This window comes from Dama dama, chromosome 4, assembly GCF_033118175.1.
Source record: "Dama dama isolate Ldn47 chromosome 4, ASM3311817v1, whole genome shotgun sequence".
Classification (NCBI taxonomy): Eukaryota; Metazoa; Chordata; class Mammalia; order Artiodactyla; family Cervidae; genus Dama; species Dama dama.
Genome location: NC_083684.1, coordinates 42,057,351 through 42,079,088, shown reverse-complemented (window position 1 = coordinate 42,079,088; position 21,738 = coordinate 42,057,351). Strand labels below are relative to the sequence as shown.

Sequence of the window (21,738 nt, the reverse complement as noted above, 5' to 3'; positions counted from 1 at the left end):
GGTTTTCTGAGCACTTAGACATGAGTTGTGGGGTTAAAGTTCATTTCAAATAGAAATAACATTTGTTAAACATGGTAGTATCATAGACCAGCTAAACAAGTTTCCAACTTCCAATATACCACACCCTGTGCAGGTTCTATACTGCAGATCCCAAGCTTCAAATTCAAGGGGCTCAGAGAAAATGCAGAGTTATAACTTGAGAATCCCACCTCTCTGTCAAAGAGGTTCCCCACCAAGCACTGGGTTGCTGGGAAGGGCTCCAATGAGATGGAGACCCAGGAAGGAAGGTTCCTAAAGAGACACAGAACCACAAAACTCTGAATCCTGGACTAGAAAATTTAAATGTTATTCTGAAGGTAATGGCCACAGAAGGTTTTGAACCAGTGATCAATTCAGAGAAAAGCCCCCCCTCCCTTAAATCCTCTACAGTGATTTTTTAAAAAGTGGCAAAATTACAGTGATATTTAAAGATAGTTCTGCTCAAAACAGTACAGATCAGAGAAGAGAGAATGCCAGCAAAGAGACAATTCCAAGGCTGCCTTCACCTAAAGGTGGCAGGAGAAGGGGAAAATCAGGAATCAGATAGAAGAAAGTTGATCTAGACCAGTGGGTCCATACAATTTTTCTGTAAACGGCCACAAAAAAATAGTTAGACTTTACGGGCCACCCGGTCTCTGTTGTGGCTACTCAGCTCTGTCACTGCAGCATGAAAGCAGCCACAGCCAAAACCTTGACTACCGAGTGTACATGTGTTCCAATAAAACTTTAATTTACGAAACCAGATGGGGGCCAATTTGGTCCAGAGGCCATAGTTTGCCCATCCCAGATCCAGGTGAACATTAAAGTCCCCCCAGCTTTTAGAATCTGTCAGATAATAAAGATCTAAAGAAAACCAGTAGCAGCGATGGAAAGGGAAGGATTTGGGTGACTGCTTTGATTTGAAAAGGTGCAGTATGGGAGAGGTCACAGTGACCTTCAGGTCTCAAGGCAGGATACATGGACCTGGATGGAAGGACTGGAAGAGAAATCCAGTCTCAGAAGGAAGATGGGAAATTCGGTTTCAGACACAGGTACTGAGTCCATGAACACAGAAGTAGACACGGAGTCTCTAAGTTAGAAATGCCGGAGTTCTGAGGAATTTCGCTGTGATGAGTAAAATCTCCAGGGTCAGATCACTGACATTTCTACCCACCATTTTCCCTACTCAATGGAACAGGTCGAAGGAGAATGTGTGAGGCTGCCTGTTTCACAGCGCCACCTTGTGGCCGGCCCCCGCGTCTCACCTGGTAGAGGAACCTTTGGCTGAAGTGCTGCATGGCGCCCTGGAGCTGGTTGCGTTGGGACTGCCACTGCTCGTAGTTCCGCACGTACTCGGCCGTGGGGCGCTGCCACGTGGTGGTCCGGGTATTGTGGTCCACATAGTAGAACCTGCCTCGGGGGTCTGTGCGTTTCTCCCAGCTGAAAACATCAAGCTCCGAGTGAACACGGTGACCACCTTACCCCTATGCTCACAAAGAGAAATTTCCGGCAGGCTGGCACGGAGGATGGCGAGGAAAGGTCTGGTGTAGAGTCTGGCCCAGGAACTGGGCTGCTCCAGGGAGGCAGAACCAGGTGGGGCCCAGTCATGGAGGCTTTGGGGGCCATGATGATTCTAACAGAATCATCTGTTAGATGTTAGATGATGTTAGATGACGTTAGAATCATCTGTGGTTGCCCCTGCAGCAACTGATCTCAATCATTTTTTTTTCTTTTTTTACATTTAAAGATTTTTTTAATGTGAACTATTTTTAAAGTCTTTATTGAATTTGATACAAGACTGCTTCTATTGCTTATGTTCTGGGTTTTTGACCACGAGGCCTGTGGGATCTTAGCTTCCTGACCAGGAATCAAACCCACACGCCCTGCACTGGAAGGTGAAGTCAACCACTGGACCACCAGGGAAGCCCCAACCAGCCTCTTCTACCAACAGCCCCTGAATTCCATTTCAGAGATCCAAGTGGCTTTGGGGCAGCTGACTATACTCCTGACTCTGGAGTTGAATGGCTGACTGGACCGGTAGTGGGCATGTGACCTATGTTGAACCAACCAGGGTGAATCTCATAATTTTTAGTACTTACAGTGGGAAAAATATAGTCTTCCTTGCCAGATGTAATTTAGAAAGCATGTAGTCCTGGGACTGGCTAAGATCCTGGACCCAAACACAATATGAAGTTGACCCAGTGGATGGCAGAGCAGAAAAATGGGGGAAAAAAGCCAGTCCCCCGGGAATACTGTTTGAATCACTGGATCATGGTTCCCTTGAAACCAGGATCTATGTCTAGAATTTTCAGGATCATGAGGCAGTGAAATCTCTTCATTATTCAAGCCAATTTGGATCCCAATTTTTGTTCCTTGCAACTGAAATTGTCCTGACATAAGATGCCAGCAAAAATATATTGACTGGTCATAGGAAGAGTTGGTGTAAAAGACAGTAGGACTCTCCACGTTATCTTTAGTGAGGAAGCGATCTTCCAAAGTCGGCCCTAAAATATCCACGGGCAAGGCAGGGCTAGAACAGGGAGTGAAAATTCTCAGCTGTGCTTGGCAGGTGTAGCTTGATTTCCACATATATGGTGAAGAAGTGATCAAAAGAAAGTAAGAAAGGGAGCTCTGCAGGGTGACAGAAATGATTTACATTTTGATGGAGTGTGCATGACATGAATGTATGCATTTGTCAAAACTCAGTGAACTGCAGAACAGAGATCTGTTTATCTCACTGTGTGTAAATTATATTTCAATTTTTTAAAAATGAATTTGAACCTAATTAAGCCTCCACATCTAATGACCAGTTTGCCAGGAAAGATAAGGAATAAAGGAGCATGTAACACAACACCAGGAATCACAATCAGCCACATTCATTATGTGAGAATTTCTACAAGACAGATGTCTAAGATCTTCAACAAATATATGGTCATTAAAAAAAAAAAAAAGAAAAGGTTGAAGGAACTTACAGATTAAGAGAGACTTATGAGATTATCAGCCAAAAGCAATGTGTTGATCTTGAGTTTGGATCTGATTCAAACAAATCAAGTGTGAAAATGTTTTTAAGACAATTGGGGAAAACAGAACACAGACTGCAGGTGACATGAGGTGAGGAAGTCCTCCTAATTATGTCGGGATAATGGCATTCTGATTTTTTTTTTTTAATCTCATCTGTTAGAGGCGTATGTGGTGTATTTATAGATCAAAGGATAGGATGACTGGGACTTGCTTGACAATTCATCAGTCGCCTCCCCTGAAGAGTGGGAGGTCAGATGAAACAAAATCTTACTAACTGTCAGAACCAGGCCATGGTTACAAGGGAGTCATTGTACTATTCTCTCAAATTTGGTGTATGCCTGAATTTCCCATTATAAGTCTGAAACGAGAAGGGGGAGAAAAGGCGTTTCAAGAAGATAAGTCGGAGATACTACTGAAGAAAACAGGATTCACCCAGTGCAAAAGGAACCCATAATGGATTACACTGGATGATTCCAAAGTGTCAGAGGGTCTCTGTTCCCTGACTACCTTCTCTCACCATCTCTGAATTCTGATCTTACTCACAAGACTATCATGCTTTGGGCTGACTGATACTTTCCTCAGCTTTCAGGGTTAGCCTCCTAGCTGACTTTTGCTGCCACCTCTTCAATGATTCTTTCAAACTGAAAACCTCCCTAAATATGGCTTCTCTTCACCTCCCAAGGCCCGTTCCTGGATAGCGCATGGATTCCGCCTGCTGGACTGCCTTGCTTTCACGACCAGCCATCACTCTGGATTCACCTAAACGCCATCGCTCTCGCCCCACACCTGAATCTTCCACAGTCTTCCTCACATCAGTCCTCCACCCAGGAATGCAACCACACCATCATTCCTGACTTTCCCTTTCCCTCTGATGTCAGTTAGCCGCTCAGCCCCACGGCTTCTTTTTATTTTGTCTCCCTGTCCTTGACTTTCCATTTCCATGTCCAAGTATCCTTGAATGAACCTTCCCATGCAATCCAGCCCATAAACTGCCATCAGGGTAACCCCAGCAGACTGACCCTTTATGAAATGCTGGAGTCAAAATGTCAAATTAATATTTAACGCTCACAATAACCTGGAACCTTCCCACCTTTCTCATAAATACTCCAAACGGGTGATCTTTATTTATTTTTATTTGTTAGCAAAGGACTCATGTATCTATAGTTTGAAACAAACAGTACTATGGGAGAGACAATGAAAACCAGTGTCTCCTGCCCTCCTTCTCCCCACTGCTGAATTCTGCTCCCCGGGGGCAACAATTACCTTCAACTCTTGAGTGTATCTTCTAAACAAATGCTTACTCCATAATTTCTTGATTTCTGCCAAGTCAGAGATTACTATGGACTTGCCACTATCGAAGCTGAAGAATTAGTTCTTGTACCCTACCGGCTAACACACACAAAGCTCTCTCCTTTCCTGTCCTCCCAATTTAGAAAAGCATCATTGAATCAATATTTGGAGTTTTGATTATAACTTTGTAGAATACTATACATACATGTCCTTACTTGTACAACTTTTTCTCTAAAGTTAAGAACTGCATGTTTTATTCGGCTTGGACTTCAAGGACCTGCCACTAATTCAGCCCCCGACTCTGACAGGGCAGGTGCCACCCAGGGTCACTTAACTCTTGGCCTCATCTGTCCAGCACCCTTTGTCTGAGGCAGGCAGCTGTTCTCCAGGCCTGCTTTACTTTCCTGTCCTAAGTCATCCTCTTTCATCTTCCTTTTGGCCCCTGAGCTGAGTCAGTCTCCTGTGTCCTGCATCTCACGATTTCTTTCTCTGTTTCCTCTTGTCTGGTGGAAGAAAATAGCTAGGAGTTTCTGAGATAGGATGGACCAAAGTTAATTTTTTGAAACCCTGCATATCTGAGGATGGCTTTGTATCAATCCTCACACCTGAGTGCTAAAATGTCTAAAAGTTGATTTCTGGATTTGCTCAGCTGTTTCACTAAAAGATCCTCAAATATCATGATCTGCAGTTTTCTGCCCTTAGACTGGTCACTGAAAGAAACTGAAAGGGAAAATCACGCAGTTGTGTCCAACTCTTTGTGACCCCATGGGCTATACAGTCCATAGGATTCTCCAGGCCAGAATACTGGAGTGTGTAGCCGTTCCCTTCTCCAGGGGATCTTCCCAACCCAGGGATCGAACCCAGGTTTCCCTCACTGCAGGCAGATTCTTTACCAAGTGAGCTACCTGTCACTACCCCAGCAAAAAATAAATAAATAAATAAACAACTTTCCAATCTTTTCCCTGAGGATAGCATTCTCAATCCTTTTTTCCTGAGTTCATCTCTGCCTTCAGCTATGACCGTGCTCACCACACTGGTTCTGTTCCACCAGGAACTTCTTACACTAGCAGTAGCCATGCGGTTGCATGTGTGTATGTGTGCACACATGCATGTGGCGGGGGTTGGGAGTGACGGCTGACAACTTAGGAATCTAGCTGCTCCCTGCCCAAGTTTTAAACTTCAGGTTTTTAGTCTCATTACACATAACACATTCACACACACATACCCTATATGTCCCTGACGGTTGAGGCTTTCTAGGGCTCCACGGTGCAAACTGGCTGCCTTTTGGGTGGAAACCCCACACTGGAAGCTTACGTTTCAGCTTTCTCAGTCCTACCATTTATCCTTCAGCAACTAAACTTTGATTACAATCTCCCATATGCTTTTTCTCCTCTTCCATGCCTTTATCATTATACGTTTTAAAATAACTTTTATTGCCATTTTAGTGGGTTTTCAAGAAGGAATGGAAATAAACATGTTTGATCCATATGTCCTCTGCATTGGTGAATTTCAGACTGTCAAACAGCATAATCACAGCCTTGATAGAAGGTGAAATCTTAGGCAGAATTACAATCAATAAAAACACAGCAGCAGTTGGAGGCCCTTTCATGCTGTTTGATTCCAGGGGGCAACTGCACCAAACCCAAGGGCCTTACTAGACACACTTTGGTCATCTCTGTTTCACACAAACCCTCCACTCCACCAAAACTGCTCCATGCATCATTCCCTAAACATACCTTTCACATTCACACTGTTCCCCTAACCTGGATCACCTTCCTCTTTTCACTGAAGTCCACCCCCAGCCTTTCCTAAAGACCAAGTTGGAGTCCTCTGTAACAATGGTCCCCAATACCATGCTCTATAGTGCCTACTCCCCCTGCTCACCTCTGGACTGAGAACCACCTAAAAGTGTCTGAAGACAAACCATTGCACTCATCCTGAATTACCAGGTCCAACACTTTTTGCTCCTGGATAAAATGACTGGTTGCTTTTTTTTTTTTAACTGAGACCTAATTGACATGTAACATTATAATAGGTTTAAGTTTTATCTTTACAACATAAAGATTCAATATTTGTATATATTGTAAAACAATCACCACAGTAAGTGTAGTTAACATTTGTCACTGCACATGGTTACAATTTTTTTTTTTCCTGTGATGAGAACTTTTTAGATCTACTCTCCTAACAAACTTCAAATATGTAATATGGTATTATTAAGTGGCAAGAGCTTTTGTAAGCTATGAACAAGTTAGGACAATATGCATTTCAACCTTTATTCTAACTAGAATAATGATTCTCAAAGTGAGGATAAAACATATAAACGACTGGTCTTTATACAAGAGTCCCATTGGTGAGACAGAGGGGACGGACAATAAAGTGAATCTTTCGGCCCAGTCTTGCTCCTGGATGACTAGGACTCCTGATACAATGCAATGGCTCCATCTGTAGTTTCAAGATTGCTCTTACCATGGTAATACTTCCCTAGAGCAGAACTTCTCCCAGTAATTAGCAATGAAAGCTTGAGCATTCTCTTCTTTCCAGGTTCCCTATTACATCGTAGAACTAAGTGCCAGGAGTTCAAAGGGCCTAAAACTCAGGAAGAACTCATGGGCTATAGAGGGCACAGAGCTGAGCCAATAAAACATTACAGGGCTTTCCTGGTGGTCCAGTGGTTAAGAATCCACCTTGCCATGCAGGAGACTCCGATTCGATCCCTATCCGGGAAGATCCCACGTGCCGCAGAGCAACTAAGCCCTCACATCACAAGCATGGAGCCTCATGCTGCAACTGCTCAAGCCCGAGCACCCAGAGCCTGTGCCCCACAACAAGAGTAGCCCACGCCCGTCACAACTAGAGAAAGCCCACACACAACAACAAAGACCCAGCACAGCCAAGAATAAATAAATGAATCTTTTTCTAAAAAAAAATCATTATAACTATCTTGAAAGTAAGAAAGCTGGCTCTAGTATCCCACCTCAACACTTAAACAAGAGTAAACCCTCAGCCATTCTTCAAAGACACCATTAAATATCTTCATTTATATTTCATCATAATGTTCACCAGGTCAAGGTTCCCATAACTTAGAAACCAGAGAGGTTAAGAGGCAAGCAACCAACAGACTTAAAGAGTTATATGTGCTGTAAACACACAAAGTACAAGTGTGTAACACATCCTGTTAAAAGTTGATGATTTAAAAAAAAAAAAAAGTTGATGATTAATTTATGAGACAACTGGAGAAATCTGACTGCTACCCAGAAATCTGACTCGGTATTTGATGGTAGTAGGTAAACACTTAAAAATACAGTGGTTTTACTTTTAAAAGAGAACATCTTTTAGACATGTATACTGAAACTTGGATAAAATAATACGATGTCTGGGATTTGCTTCAGAATAATCTAAGATGGGGTGGGGGAGGGGTGAACGAGGATGACAGAGCAGGAGTTAGCAAATGTCTTCTACAAAGGGTCGCAAAGTAAATATTTTAGTCTTTACTGGCTGTGCAGTCTGTGTCATAATTACTCAGCTCTCCCAATGAGCACAAGAGCAGCCATGGACCATAAGTAAACAAATGAGAGGGGCTATGTTCCAATAAAACTTTATTTATGAAAACAGGTGGCAGGCAGATTTTGCCAACAGGTCCACAGTTTGCCAACTCCTGGTACCAATGAAACAAGGATGGCCTTGAGTTGATAATTATTGAAGCTAGGTGTTGAGAGTGTGGGGATTCTTTGTGCACATTTGAAAACTTCAATATGAACATTTCTAGAATATCCATAATAAAATGTTTAATTCTTTTTCTAAGAAGTAGACGTTTAACTTTGGTAAGTTCCTTGGACTTTAAATCAAAGGAGAAAACGGGGACTTCCCTGGTGGTCCAGTGGTTAAGAAGCCACCTTGCGATGCAAGGGATGCAGGCTTGATCCCTGATTGGGGAACTAAGATCCCACATGCCGTGGAACAACCGAGCCCGCGCACTCCAAGTAGGGAGTCTGTGTGCTGCAACGGAAGATCCCGCGTGACACAACCAAGACCTGACACAACCACATAAATAAATGTTAGAAAAAATAAAATAAATGAGGTTTCCTTCGTTTAAGAAAAGAGAGGGGGAGCCGTGAGAACTAAGGATGGTGGATTACGAGTGGGATTTCCAGAAGGACAAGAAAGGAAAGGAAAACACAAGCATTCTACTAGGGAAACTGAAACTAAAAGCAGTCCATGCATGGAAACTTGTAGGACTGGGAAATGAGGCGGTATTTGCCCAGCACACGCCTGACAGGTGAACAAAACGGAGCACGGGGTTCTCCCTGCCCACTCTGACATCCTCGCCCTCAGCCAGCTTCAGAGGAGGAAGTCAGCGTTCATGTTCTGCATAGGAGGCCTTCATGGCTGCTCTACTGGTGATTCTTTCCTGAGAGCAGAATATACTCCCTTTTGAAAGTTCTTAGGACTGGGAGACACATGTGGAAAGAACTTTCTGTCCCTGGCAGACAGGGAACCAAACCCCTTCTCCTTGAACTTGGACAGTCTTCCCTTACTTGGAAGCCTCACTTATCCTTGGGTTTTGGAGAACTTCGCTGCGTTCTCACGAAGCCCAGCCGAATGCAGCAGCACACTGTCTCCAGGGGCTGGCGGGAGGCAGGGCGCTGCGAAACTCATCAACACCCTATCTAGGCTTCCTTGTGCATGCTATTCCCCCATAGATGCTCTAAATATCCTAGTATGTCCTAAGAAATGAGAACAGAATTAAAGTGGGTAGGAAAAGCAATTAAGGGACCCAGAATAAATGTCCCTATGCTTCACTATGTCTGCTGAAACTGAAAACTGCACCCTATAGGTTATTTCTGCAGGTGAGATGTCTGAAGCTACTGAGAGACCAATAGCCTCAGAAGCCTCCCAAGCCCTCCTTCCTCCAGAACCCAACAGTCATGGGGCTCTGAATATCACTTAAGAAAGCCCAGGGCCAGGGGACTACATTGGTGGTCCAGTTGCTAAGACTCCATGCTCCCAATGCAGGGGGCCCGAGTTTGATCCCTGGGCACGGAACTAGATCCCATGTGATGCACCTAAAAGACCCCATATGCACCAGAAAGATCGAAGATCCTGCATGTCACAACAAAGACCCAGTGCAGTCAAATAAATAAATAAGAAAGCAAAGAACTCCCATGGCCAAGGCAATGAATGCAGGGAGAAGGGAAAATAGAATGAGAGAGCAGAGACCACAGAAGAGGAGGACTATGGGAGGAGGGGAAAAGAGAGAGAAAGGAGGAGAGTGGGGGAAATAAAGAGATGATCGTGGCAGAGTGGTGGAGAAGCCGATGGGGGACTCTGGATGCCAGTTCTAGAGCCTCGGGGCTCAATGGCCCAAGTCTTACCCTGGAGGAAGAGGCCGCTCCCAGGTGGTGGTCTTGGTGTTATGGTCAACATAATAAACACGCCCGTTGGGGAGCTCTCGCTGCTCCCATCTGCAAAATAAAGTCAAGGGAGGCATGAGACATGCTGGTGAAAGGCCTAAGTCCTGGTTCAATGGGGTCCTTCACTACTGATCTGGCTAATTTGACAGGACACATCAAAGACAACACGCAAGACCAACCCGCTGGTCAGACCAGCTCCACACCGTCCCTGACAATGGGACCCATGCCTGCTTCTTGAGAAAACTATGAGAGCTCCCCTCTATGGACTCAAGGTTATTAGACATCCCACAGACAGTGCTAAATTCCCCTACATAACCCCTATGAATCTACATTCCCATGGATTTTTCCAAATCACTGTTTACTGGCCATTTTTGGATAAAAGATCCTTTTAGGGAGGTAATGAAAGCTGAAGACTCCTTCCCTGCAAAATGCACTTACCAACAAAAATGCGTGCAGTTTTGGGGATTCACAGACCCCCACACCTAAAGTTCACCCGTGGACCCTCCGGCCTTTGTAACCTATTACCTCTCAAAGTCACAAATCATACAATTCCCCTTGTTCTCCTAGCATCATATATATTCAAGATCACATTTCTTTTTAAAATATAGGACTCCTTTACAGAGGGTCTTTAAAAGAGATCTGGATGAACCAAGAAACACAGTAAACTGCTATTTATTGGCTGTTCCACCGCTGTCTCTGTGTGTGAGTGCTAAGGGTGGCTCATCTGTGCCAGTGGCAGAAAGACAAGGTAGCAGATGATCCAAACAGCGGATCCAAAAGGCAAAATCACCACAAAATACAGACAAGGACCACCCATCCCCATACTCCTGTTATTCCCACATTCAACACAGTCTGACAGTAACTCCACTGACCTAGAATACAGTAACCTACATATAAGGGATGCAAAGATTTATTTTTGTTTATAAAATTATTACCATTTTATAAAGGATGTGAATGGTCCCTTAGTCTTTATGTTTTACATTGATTTTATCTACTTCTACTTTTGGTTACTGCCAAGAGGAAGGTGGTACAGTCAGTTCTGCTGAAATGCTTATTTTGAAGACACAGGTCTATGCCAGTGTGATTTGATACTTAAGGGAACAACGTGAGTATGATGTGAATTTTGTGCTTGCTGTGCATGTATTTGTCTTCTAAACATACTATATGAACACCGAAGGCTTCCCTGGGCTGAACCCAGTAGTGTAGGAACACAGAAAACCACACACATCTACCGGCTACCTCACTTTGGGACACGTTACATATCGCACTTACCCACATCTGGTGTTACAACTCCCGTCTGAGTTCAGAAAACCCTCCCGTACCACAGCACGACAACACTCAACAAGCTCTAATCCTCAGGCACCTGCTTCCACAAGCAAACAGCAGGTCTTCTCGTGGAATCCTGCATCTTTACTGTAGTATTATAATCGCAACCATTTAACATGTGTAAAACTGTGCTACTATGCTATTACATTCTTGTTTGTGTCTGTGTCACTGACAAATTTTTGTCTGTTATGTCCTTAACCCATTTCTTCCCATAAACCCTGTTTTTTGCTGCATGATTTGGCATAGCATAGCATGGTGATTTCTAGGAACACTTATGTTATAGCAGAGAGTTGACTGTATACTGAAATAAATGTCCTAACTTCTATCACTAAGCCTGGTGTGTCTACTCAAATAGATATGAGCTTTATTTAATACCGTTTCTCACATCTGATCAGTGGACAGCACTGATGAGCCCCTCTGAGGCTAATTCACATAGAGATACATGCAAGGTTTTCAAGGCAAAAATGGGAAGGGGTAACCATCACCTGCTGAGCATCCACAATGAGTTGCAGGCTCGTGTTTTACCTCATTCAGTCCGGCCTCCAAGCTTTAAGGTGGGACATGCCATCACCATCAAAGAAACCAAGGCTCAGAGGGGCTAAATAACTCAGCTCAGACTTTCTAGCCTATGAGTTTTACCATGGCCCCCTGAAAGGAAGAAAGGAAGGGCAAGTGGAACTTATAAGGAACCCACAACCCAGCAGACAAGTGCCAGGTGCCTTTCCGCCACCCACCTCAACGTGAACAGTTCTCCCTAGCACAGGAGTCTAGGTAGGGGGCCCTGCAGGATCATGACGACTGGGGAGAAATTACAGTAAATCCACCTCACTCATGTCTGAGCTCCATTTATAATCACAAACCCCTGCTCAGATATCATCTATAGGAAGAGGCTACACACTTTGCACCACTAGGAGGCTTCCCCCAGGGAGCACTGAGGTCTGCTTATTCCACATTCCCTGCTCTCAAAAGGGATCCACTACTGGTTTGAGGACCAAAGTGCTACAAACACCATTAAAATGTGCTCAAGGACACGTGTTCTCCTGGGTACTCCTGCTCCCTGGGGCTTCCCTGTAGCTCAGATGGTAAAGAATCTGCCTGCAAAACAGGAGACCCAGGTTTGATCCCCAGGTCAGGAAGATCCCCTCGAGAAGGGAATGGCAACCCACTCCAGTATTCTTGCCTGGAGAAACCCATGGACAGAAGAGCCTGGTGAGCTACAGTCCACGGGGTCGAAAAGAGTTGGACACGACTGAGTGACTAACACTATATTACACGTTCCCACTCCAGCTTCTGGTTGAAACGGTTACTGGTAACCTGTCCCAAGTGCCCTGACTCCTCCCACTGCAAAAGGAAGATCTATGCACTTTAATTGGTATTTTATTAAAAGGGCATAACTAAAAGATCCCACATGCCATAACTATAGACCCCGAGTGCTGCTACTAAGACCTGGCATAGACAAATTTAAGGGAAAAAAAAGGAGCAGGGGGAGAATCTTCTGGCAAAAGTGATCAGGTGAAAAGACACACAGGATGAAGTTAAAGTTCTTCTCCCTCTCGATGCCCTCTTGAATTAAAGATAAAAGAGTAATAGATATTGCAAGTTCAAGAGGCTAGTGTCCCATCTCTGGGGAGCAAGTAGGGACTTTCAACCACAAAGGAGGCTAACATAGAATGACTTCACGCCACCTCTCCAAATTCCTCCTGTCTGTTTGGTAATCAAGCAGCAAATTTGATACTCTCTTTATTCATCTGTATCTGGAAATAAAGAAAGTCTTGAGAAAGATACTTGGCTTAAGGATAAGTACTGAAATAAGGAAGCTCCTCAAGGCAAGGGTAGCAAATCACTCTTTCGTAACATTTGCTCCTAATAAAGATTTAAGGAGCCGAGAATGCCTCAGCATTTCCTAAGAAATTAGCTCTATCCTTCCTGTCCTTGGCAATTCCGTGGCACAAAAGCCCCAATAAAACAACTTTGCTCATTTTGCAGTCACTATTTGGAAAACTGACCGTAATAGGTGGGTGGGGCTGTCCCTTGAATAAAGACAAAATATGTGCTGTTGTAGTTGGAGAGAAAAGGTGCTAAAACACATTTTTTTTATTCCAACAATTCTTTTGTTATAACTCTCATCTCATAAGTGGTCTCAACTTCTGGCTTCTGTTCTATTTCATTTGAGGCAAGGAGAGAACTTTGGTTTTATTATACTTTGACTACTATTTTCATTTTAAGAAGGGACAGTTCTTAAAATTCCATGAAGTAAATGCCTTTAACTGACATAGTGGTCTTCCTGCACTGTCAGGAAGGAAATCGGCGTGAAGTCCTCTTTGCTTATATTCAAGAGTTATGGCGGCGCCTCCCAAGCCTAGACAAGACCTGTCTATCCTGTCTTTGATCCCAGTTGATCCTTAGAAATGAAAGACTCTCTTTTGGGCACTATTATTGTCCGGTGAATCTCAGTGTCCTTCTATGAACTCTCTCAATTGGCTTAGCTAGAAAAATAGTTACCAAGAGGAATAAGACCTTTCTTCCATTACTTTTCCTTTTCCTTTTTTTTTTTTTTGATATCTACATTCTTCCTTTTAAAATTGGACTCCTGCTCGGATTAAATGTCCATATGGGCCCTCCCTGATCTGTGACCTGGCCTAGCTGCTTTTCCTAGAGAACTCTCAACTCCTCCCTACCTGCACGGTTCCTCAGAATTCATACAAATCCCTCCCCTCCATTCCTGTGGCAGAGTCGGTCGAATCTATCGTCAATCAAGCGAGCCTCCCGATTCTCCTCTCCCCTCTGTAGCCGCTGACCCACATAGATTAAGCCTTCTGACTATCTTGGTTTGGTCTCCCCATGCCAAGAAAGTGATACTGGCAGCAACCTCTCATCAGCGCATCCCTGGCAGGGGTTAGGTTTCTGAACCTTACAAGCACCTTCTTCATGCTGAGATTAAAAGGCTTTTCAATGAAACTACCCATGGGTCTCGATACTGCATTCTGGTCACGTGGGTCACATCCTTTCCCACTGAATAGCTTTCTTTGATGCTCTCAGAAACAGTGTTCAAAAGCCCAAGCTCGATTCAGGTCCCTTCCCAACACATTGCTCCTTGGCCTTCAATGCGTAACATTCAGTTGGACCATGGACTACACAGGGTCTTTCTATTTGAAAGGACTTAAAAAACAGTCTCCAGTTTCAATTAATCTCTGTACTTTTTTAAAAAACCGAAATTCCCTTTGCTCCTATGGATTTTAACTGTCCTTTATTCAGTTTGTGATACGGAAGAACGCATCTGACTCCATACTAGACCTGTTTCTTTTAAACTTCGTGTGCTTAGTCATGTTGGCTCTGCACCTTTTGTAAAAGAATGTTACCTGTAGTCTGAAATACACAGGATAGCCCATTCTCAAGGTTCTAATCTTTAAGAGTCCATTCATATAAAAAGTTTCAGAACAGAGGATAATATTTGTCTTGTTGGAGGTTTATAGGAACATCATGACCTGACCTATGTGGACAGCTGTAAGAATAAAGGATTCCAACACCAAGAAGTCTGCAACAGCTAACCACGTCCTTTCCTCACCTTGCCTTTGGAAGTGATTGGGGAGTTTGGGATTTTAGGGGGCACAAGTCACCCAACTTCTTGTATGGTTCTGCAATAAACCTTTCTCTGCCCTCCAAATCACAACATTTAGGTATTGTCTGGCCTCACTGTGCATCAAACTCACAACCTTGTGTTTGGTAATAATAATAAGTTGTATCTCTTCCATGCCCCAGTTCTCCCCCAAACCACCATCATTATTAAAAAGGTAAAGGCAGAAAATCTCAATTTCATTACTAGGATGGCATGCAATCATTTCTATGTTATCTGAAAGGAAATTGTCTGGTCACCTGAACCACATTTTCTTGTGGAAAGTTTCCTAAAAGGTCTTCAGGAAATCAGTTCTCAGTTACTTGCTGTTACAGTGTATATTCAACCATCCTGATTAACACACATCTTGGTCAGAATCCTGTAAGTTTGGACAGAATCACAGTTTCACCAAGAGTCAAATTAAATTAAGAAGGAATTTAAATCCGACAGTCCAAGGATTTTGGTTTAGAATTGGAGATGAATCACAAATTCTTACTAAGAGCATTATTAATTGTATTATTTATAAATTGTTAATAAATTTTATTAACACAAGCACTGGGCATTAGTGAAGCTGACTCTCATTCAAAATACACTCTCTTCATCAGAAAACAAAGTCCTGCCAGAATACTTAGTTACCAGTAAACAAAAGATGCCTTGCTGGTTACTTAGACACAAACTAAACTTCAGAAAATACACTGAAAGTATTCAGGTATTCTTAAAGCTGCCTATGTAGAGATTCAACTTTCCTCAGGCAAACATTACAGGAAATTCATATTTTCTTACTTTATGATCCTATAATAAATTTTAACTCTGAACCAAATCCCATTTATTCCCCAAGCTCTGGCCACTTCCTGGGTGAACCGTAAGATTTATTTCCTCTGTAGGGACATGGTCAGACTGTTTTATGAGTCAAAAATCTGTGTGCAATGGAATATATCTCCTCTTCACTGTTTTCATTGCTTCAGGAGGTCCTCTGTAAACCGAGTAAGAAGTATGTTAAATTCAGACCTTCCCTAAGAACCCTTCTTGAAACACTGAGCTTTCCTTTAAATCCAAGCACACTAACCCCCTTTTTAAAACTATCAACAACCAGCACTTTATGCCCCCTAAGCATAGAGCAGCACAGTAGTAGCTACTGAGGATTCTGAATTAAGGTCTGTTTTTCTTCTTTTTCAACCATCCCTTTTTTTTTTTTTTTGCCTTGGAAAAGTCCACAAAGCCCTTCAATGGAAGATGGCAACATTAAAAGATATGCTTTCACAGAGACACAAGACGAGTCCTAGAGATGGTGTCTACTAAAAAAATAAAAACATTTTTAAAAATCAAATTTGCAGATTTTAAAAATTGTAGATAAGTTTGGTAATGTAGGGAAATAGTCACTCTTAAAAAATAGTTGGAGAGGGCTTCCATGGTAGCTCAGTGGTAAAGAATCTACCTGCCAATGCAGGAGACAAGGGTTCAATCCCCGATCTAGGAAGATCCCACTTGCCGTGGAGCAACTAAGCCCATGGGCCACAACTATTGAGCCTGTGTTCCAAAGCCCAGGAGCCACAACTACTGAAGCCCCCATGCCCGAGAGCCTGTGTTCTGCATCAGGAGAAGCCACTGCAATGAGAAGCCCACGTACTGCAACTAGAAAGTAGCCCCTGTCCACCACAGCTAGAGAAAAGCCCAAACAGCAGTGAAGACCCAGTACAGACAAAAATAAATAAACAAAATTATTTTTAAAAAATACTTGGAGCGCATAGGACAAATTGAGAAAGTAGCATTGACATATATACACTATTGTGTAAAACAGATAACTCTCGGGAAGCTGCCATATAACACAGAGCCTAGTGCTCTGTGATGACCTAGAGGGGTAGTAGAATGGAGGGGGTTGGGGGTAGGGAGACTCAAGAGAGAGGAGAGATATATATCATTATGACTGATTCGAGTTTATGTACAGCAGAGACCACCACAACAATGTAAAGCAATTATTCTCCAGTTAAAAAAAAAAGTTGGTGGGGGACTTCCTGGTGGTCCAATGGTTAGGACTCCATGCTTCCAATGCAGGGGGAGCAGGTTCAATTCCTGGCTAAGGAACTGGGATCCTACAGGCTGCACAGCATGGCCAAAAAAATTAAATTAAAAAAAAATTTTAAGTGTTTAAAAGACATAGTTGATAGGAGCAAAAATGGATATATATGCTCCCAAGGGCAATTTTGCAACTTGGTTAAAACTTCTCCTACATGAACATCCTTTAATTCAGCAATTCTACTTCAAATACATATCCTAAGGAAATAATTATGTGTCAAAGATTTAGCTGTAAGTGTATATGTCACAGTATGTTGTAGCATGTTACAAAAAAAACTGGAAAAAACCTAAATGCTTTAAAATGGAAAACTAGTAAATTATGTTAATTCTATAATGAATATTCAGCCATTTAAAATACTATTTACAATATGCTGAGTGGAAAAAATAACATGCATAAGATAAAATTTTGTTAAAAATTATAAAAATACAGTATTGTTCATTAAATCTAAAATGCCACCAATTATAAGATTTTTAATATATCACCAAGAAAGAAAAAAAAAAAAAACTCTGCCAATTAAACTATAACATTCTAATGACTATAAATCACATCTTGATTTTAAAGAAATTAAATGTGAAATAACATGCATATCAGAATCTACAAAACATGAGGATCAGGGGAGTCACGTATGCATGTAAAATTTTTACATGATCAGAGTTAGGAAGTATTTCAGACAAGACACAAAAGGCACGTGAAAAAGATGAACAAATTTGACTACTTAAAATTTGAACTCCTGTACAATAAAAAGCAACATAAAAAGGTTAAAAGAAAAGCCACAGACAAGGAGAAAATATTTGCAATGCACATAACTGAGAGGCAATCGGTACCCAGCACATATTAAGAAATTCTGCAGATTATAACAACAGATAGCCAAACAGAAATATATCAACAGGCAATTCACAAGAAAAGAAACTCAAAAACCAAATGTTTTTAAAATATAAAAAGCAGTTTAATCTCAAGGATAAGGAAGAAAATTCAAAGTAAAACCAGCAAGAGACACCCCATTCACATCGGTCAGACTGGCCAAAGTGAAAACTATCTGACAATTTTGTTTTAGCAGGAATGCTTATGCATGCTCATGGGAGTGTGAATTGGTGAACTGACTCAAGAGGCAATTTGATAACATCTACTAAAAGTGAAAACCTTCACCCTCCTACAAAGAAGAAATTCCAGTTTGAGTACTTGCCCTAAAGAAACAAACATGCACACAAAAAGGCATGCACAGAAAACACTTCATTGTAGCATTGTTAATGAAGGCAAAGAGGGAATTATAAATACAAACATAAAATACTATTTTTATATTTATATAGCTGCCACATATATGGTAAATATAAATATAAATTTTACCTATTCATACAACAGAATACCACAGAGCAGTTTAAATGAATGTCCCCAGTTCCATGTGTCTCTGTATATAGGGAATGGGATCGAAGAGGCATTCACAGGGACTTTCAACTTCATTTATAATGTCTTCTTCATCAAGAGGTTAAAAAACAAGGTAAGGAGCAGGAGGTTTACATTAAATGCAGCACAATGCTAAAGTTTGATAAGACTGAGTTGGGGAGCCCACGGGTATTTCTTATATTACTTTCTATTCTTATTTGCATGCTTAAAATATTTTACAATTAAAAAATAAAATTTAAAAGCACATGCCCTAAGATTATTAAATTTTGGTAGATGTGTGTTTAATGTTTACATGTACATGTCTGTACATGTGGTCTTGGAGAAACCACTTAAGGTTTCCTCATTTGCAAAGTAAGGGTAAAAGTAGCATAGTAGCTACTACAGAGTGCCATGAAGACTGAAATAACCCACCTATGAAACCTAGCACTCCCAGCACACTGGAAGCGTTTAACATGTGTTCACTGTTACTAATGATCAGATGAAAACAGATACAAGGTGCATGAAAAGTGCCAATGGTTATATCTAGGTGGGTTTCTGTTACTGCTGTTGTTCTGTTTCTTCTATTTTTTTTCCAACTTTCCCCCCCAAAAAAACTATAAAAAATTGTAACAGCTATTGAGAATGAAAACACTTATCTAGTCATTCAACAACCACTTCTCACTCCATCTCTCTAGAAGCCAAGTACTATGCTAGGTGCTGGGAATACAAAGATGGAGAACACAGTAACACCAGCTCCTGAGGAGCTCTCAAGAAAGTGTAGTAAAATGAAAACTCCTATTTACACACGAAAACATACATAGAGCAGGGAGAGAACTTCTCATGAGCCAGCCCTGACACAGTAGAATCTTTGGAAACAAAGATTTCATTCTGAGATGAGGAGGAGGAAGCCAGTAACATGTACTATCTGGCATTACCTAAGCATGTAATAATCCTTGCAGAGTCAAGAACTAAACCATACTACTTAGCACAAAGGGACAGATTCTCCCAGTATAATCCTTTAATCCTTTGCTACTCAAAGTATGGTCCGTGGCTCACACTGTTACTGTTCAGTGACCAGAAAAGTTCAGAAGTTTGTAGGCTTTTAGAAACTTCTGTACCAATTTGACATTGCCACAACATCCAAATACATAATCTGTAGATCTGTTTCACTAAATAGAGGACCAAAGTAAGAGTTCATAAGAGACTGTAAAAAAATTAAACAAAAACAGCAGGGGGGAAAAAGGACTAGTTTTTCACAGACAGCTTGAGAAGCACTGTTTTAAAACTCCTTGGGTAAGGATCTTTGGCTAGCGACAAAATTGAGTTTGGAATGAAATTCAATGGCAGCGGCTGGTTTATAACTTAGCAGAGAAGCTGCAAATTCCAACGTCTCTTAAAGTGTCTCTACGAAGAAAACATCAAAGAACTCTTACCAGGTTGTCATCCTTGATAGTGTGTCAAGGACCACCTGGAGAAAGGACCTCTAGGTCTGCAGAACTGGACCTGGGGGTGGGGGGAGATGGCAAATCCAACAGATCCAGAGAACACCCTCCTCAATTAATTCTCCTCTGAGGCAGGAAACAGCCGGGGCAGCCAATGACTGCGGGAGGAGAGGGATGGTGTGAAATGGCAGCGCTGAGGTAAGCCGGCAGAGTCCAAACACAACGGCCTCCCTTATGTAAGAAACCACAGCGCAGCGCGGGCTGCCAGGCTGGAATAATGCGCCTCTGTGCGCAAGGGCCTGGGCGAGCGGCAGGGCCTGGGACGCGCTTGGAGTTTATCTAAGCCATGTACACACGGTCTGTTAATGAGCATTTGGTCCCCAAAGGGGGCTCCCTGCTGATAAAAACCAGATGCAGGCCCAGCTGATCAAAGTAGGCCTCCCTCCCCACTGCCCTTCGCCCAGGCCACTATCTCACCACGTCTCTCGAGCCTGGCTGGCACCCCTTCCCTTGACAGACGTTCGCAGGCTGAAAGCGCCACGCCCTTCCAATTGGCTTCTTTCTCACTAATTAAATTAAAAGGTACAGAAGGCAGGAGGAGGGTTTGGAGACCAGGGGAGAGGAAAGGGATAAAGCGTGTTCTGTTTGGATTGAGGCAGCCCAGGTTTCAGTGGCCTTCAGTCACTAAAACACAGGCGGATGTGACATCTTTATGACCAGTTGCATCTGCTGCGAGTTTCAGAAAGGCCATGTGGCAACTGGAAAAATAAGCCCTTGGCATCCCGAAGTGAACTGTGCATGAATGCTCTGTGAAGGAGATGAAGGAGTTGAGAAGGTAAGGCTGGAAAGAGACAGAGTCGGCTGGATGTCTCAAAAAAAGCAGTCCAGCGTGGCTCACAAAGGCCACGCAAAGGGGGAGACACACTCCGCAGTGTTTCCCAGGCGTGAAGACCCCTGGTGAGCAGGAAGGAGCATCCCGCCCCTGTGAGAGAGTCATAACGTGAACCCAAAGCCAGACAACCTCGTGAGGGACCCATTAAGGTCTGGCTCTTAGGAAGAAAATGTAATTCCTGTCATAGGTCCTCTTTATTTGAGCCATCAAAGAAGCAGAAAACATTCATCCAGGTGGAGCGAAAAAATATATATATATGGCATTTAAATTGATTCACTGCTGCTGCTCAGTCGTTCAGGCATGTCCAACTCTTTTGCAACCCCACAAACTGCAGCCTGCCAGGCTCCTCTGTCCATAGGATTTTCCAGGCAAGAATACTGAAGTGGGTTGTCATTTGACTCCTCCAGAGGATCTCCCCAACCCAGAGATGGAACCCATGTCTTCTGCGTCTCTTGCATTGGCAGGCAGATTCTTTACCACCAAGCCACGTGGGAAACCCTCAAAAAACTGGTTCATTAATGCACTACAAGTATGTCTTGGGAGCTGACTTTGTGCCAGGCTCCTTGCCATCTTGGCATTTACAGCCCAACTGGGTAAGAGGGATGAAGAACACGCAATTATGCGTGTGAGAAGAATTGCAATACACAGAGCGGTCTGACCTTGTCTACCAGGGATTGAAGAAGGATCCCCACAGCAAGTGCTGATTAATCTGAGACTTGAAGATGGATAGAAATTAATGGACAAAATGGTGAGGAAGGTTTCAGAGAGTGGTAACCAGCATGACAGACCATCCCCAACCCAGAGAAAGGGTGCTATACTTAAACTAAAATAAGTCATTATGGGTAGAGCTTAGAGAGTAAAGCAAAGCATGTCTTCCATGGAAGGTTTGAGGGATAGATGAGGCCCAGTCCTGCAGAGCTTTTTCAGGTCTTATTAAGGATTTGAGAATTGACTCCTAAAGACAAGAAGAAACCAGTGAGGCACTCTGGGTGATGAAATGTTATGTTCCGAATTTTATTTAAAAGGTTAAAAGTGGTTCCCCTGACTCCTGAATGTAAGATACCAAGAAGGGAGGGATGATCCACCTTGTCTGGATCTCCTAAACTTGTAAGTAAGCGGCTAGGGTGGAGACGGCAGGTCTGTGAATTGGAAGGCTCGGGGTGTAAAGTGTGCACTTTCTGGCTTGCCATCACAGAGCAGAGAACTGAAAGCCTGCCATCTTCACCGCCACGCACTCAGCACTGCCAGTGGAAATCACCAGGCCCTGAGAC

The 21,738-nt window shown here is 42.8% G+C and overlaps 1 protein-coding gene across 3 annotated transcripts in view; it reads right to left on the bottom strand.

Annotated features, from left to right (window-relative positions):
- The window catches only part of WWP2 (WW domain containing E3 ubiquitin protein ligase 2), a 140,697-nt gene that overhangs the window by 20,737 nt on the left and 98,222 nt on the right, over window positions 1-21,738 (bottom strand). For 2 of the 3 annotated variants that reach the window (XM_061138849.1, XM_061138850.1), the window contains exons 9-10: window positions 9,702-9,791; window positions 1,284-1,458 (exon numbers count right to left, since the gene is read on the bottom strand). In XM_061138849.1, coding sequence (XP_060994832.1) covers window positions 1,284-1,458; window positions 9,702-9,791 — 265 coding nt within the window. Of the gene's footprint in view, window positions 1-1,283; window positions 1,459-9,697; window positions 9,792-21,738 lie in introns of those variants that run through there. The other variant, XM_061138851.1, reaches the window with a different exon arrangement.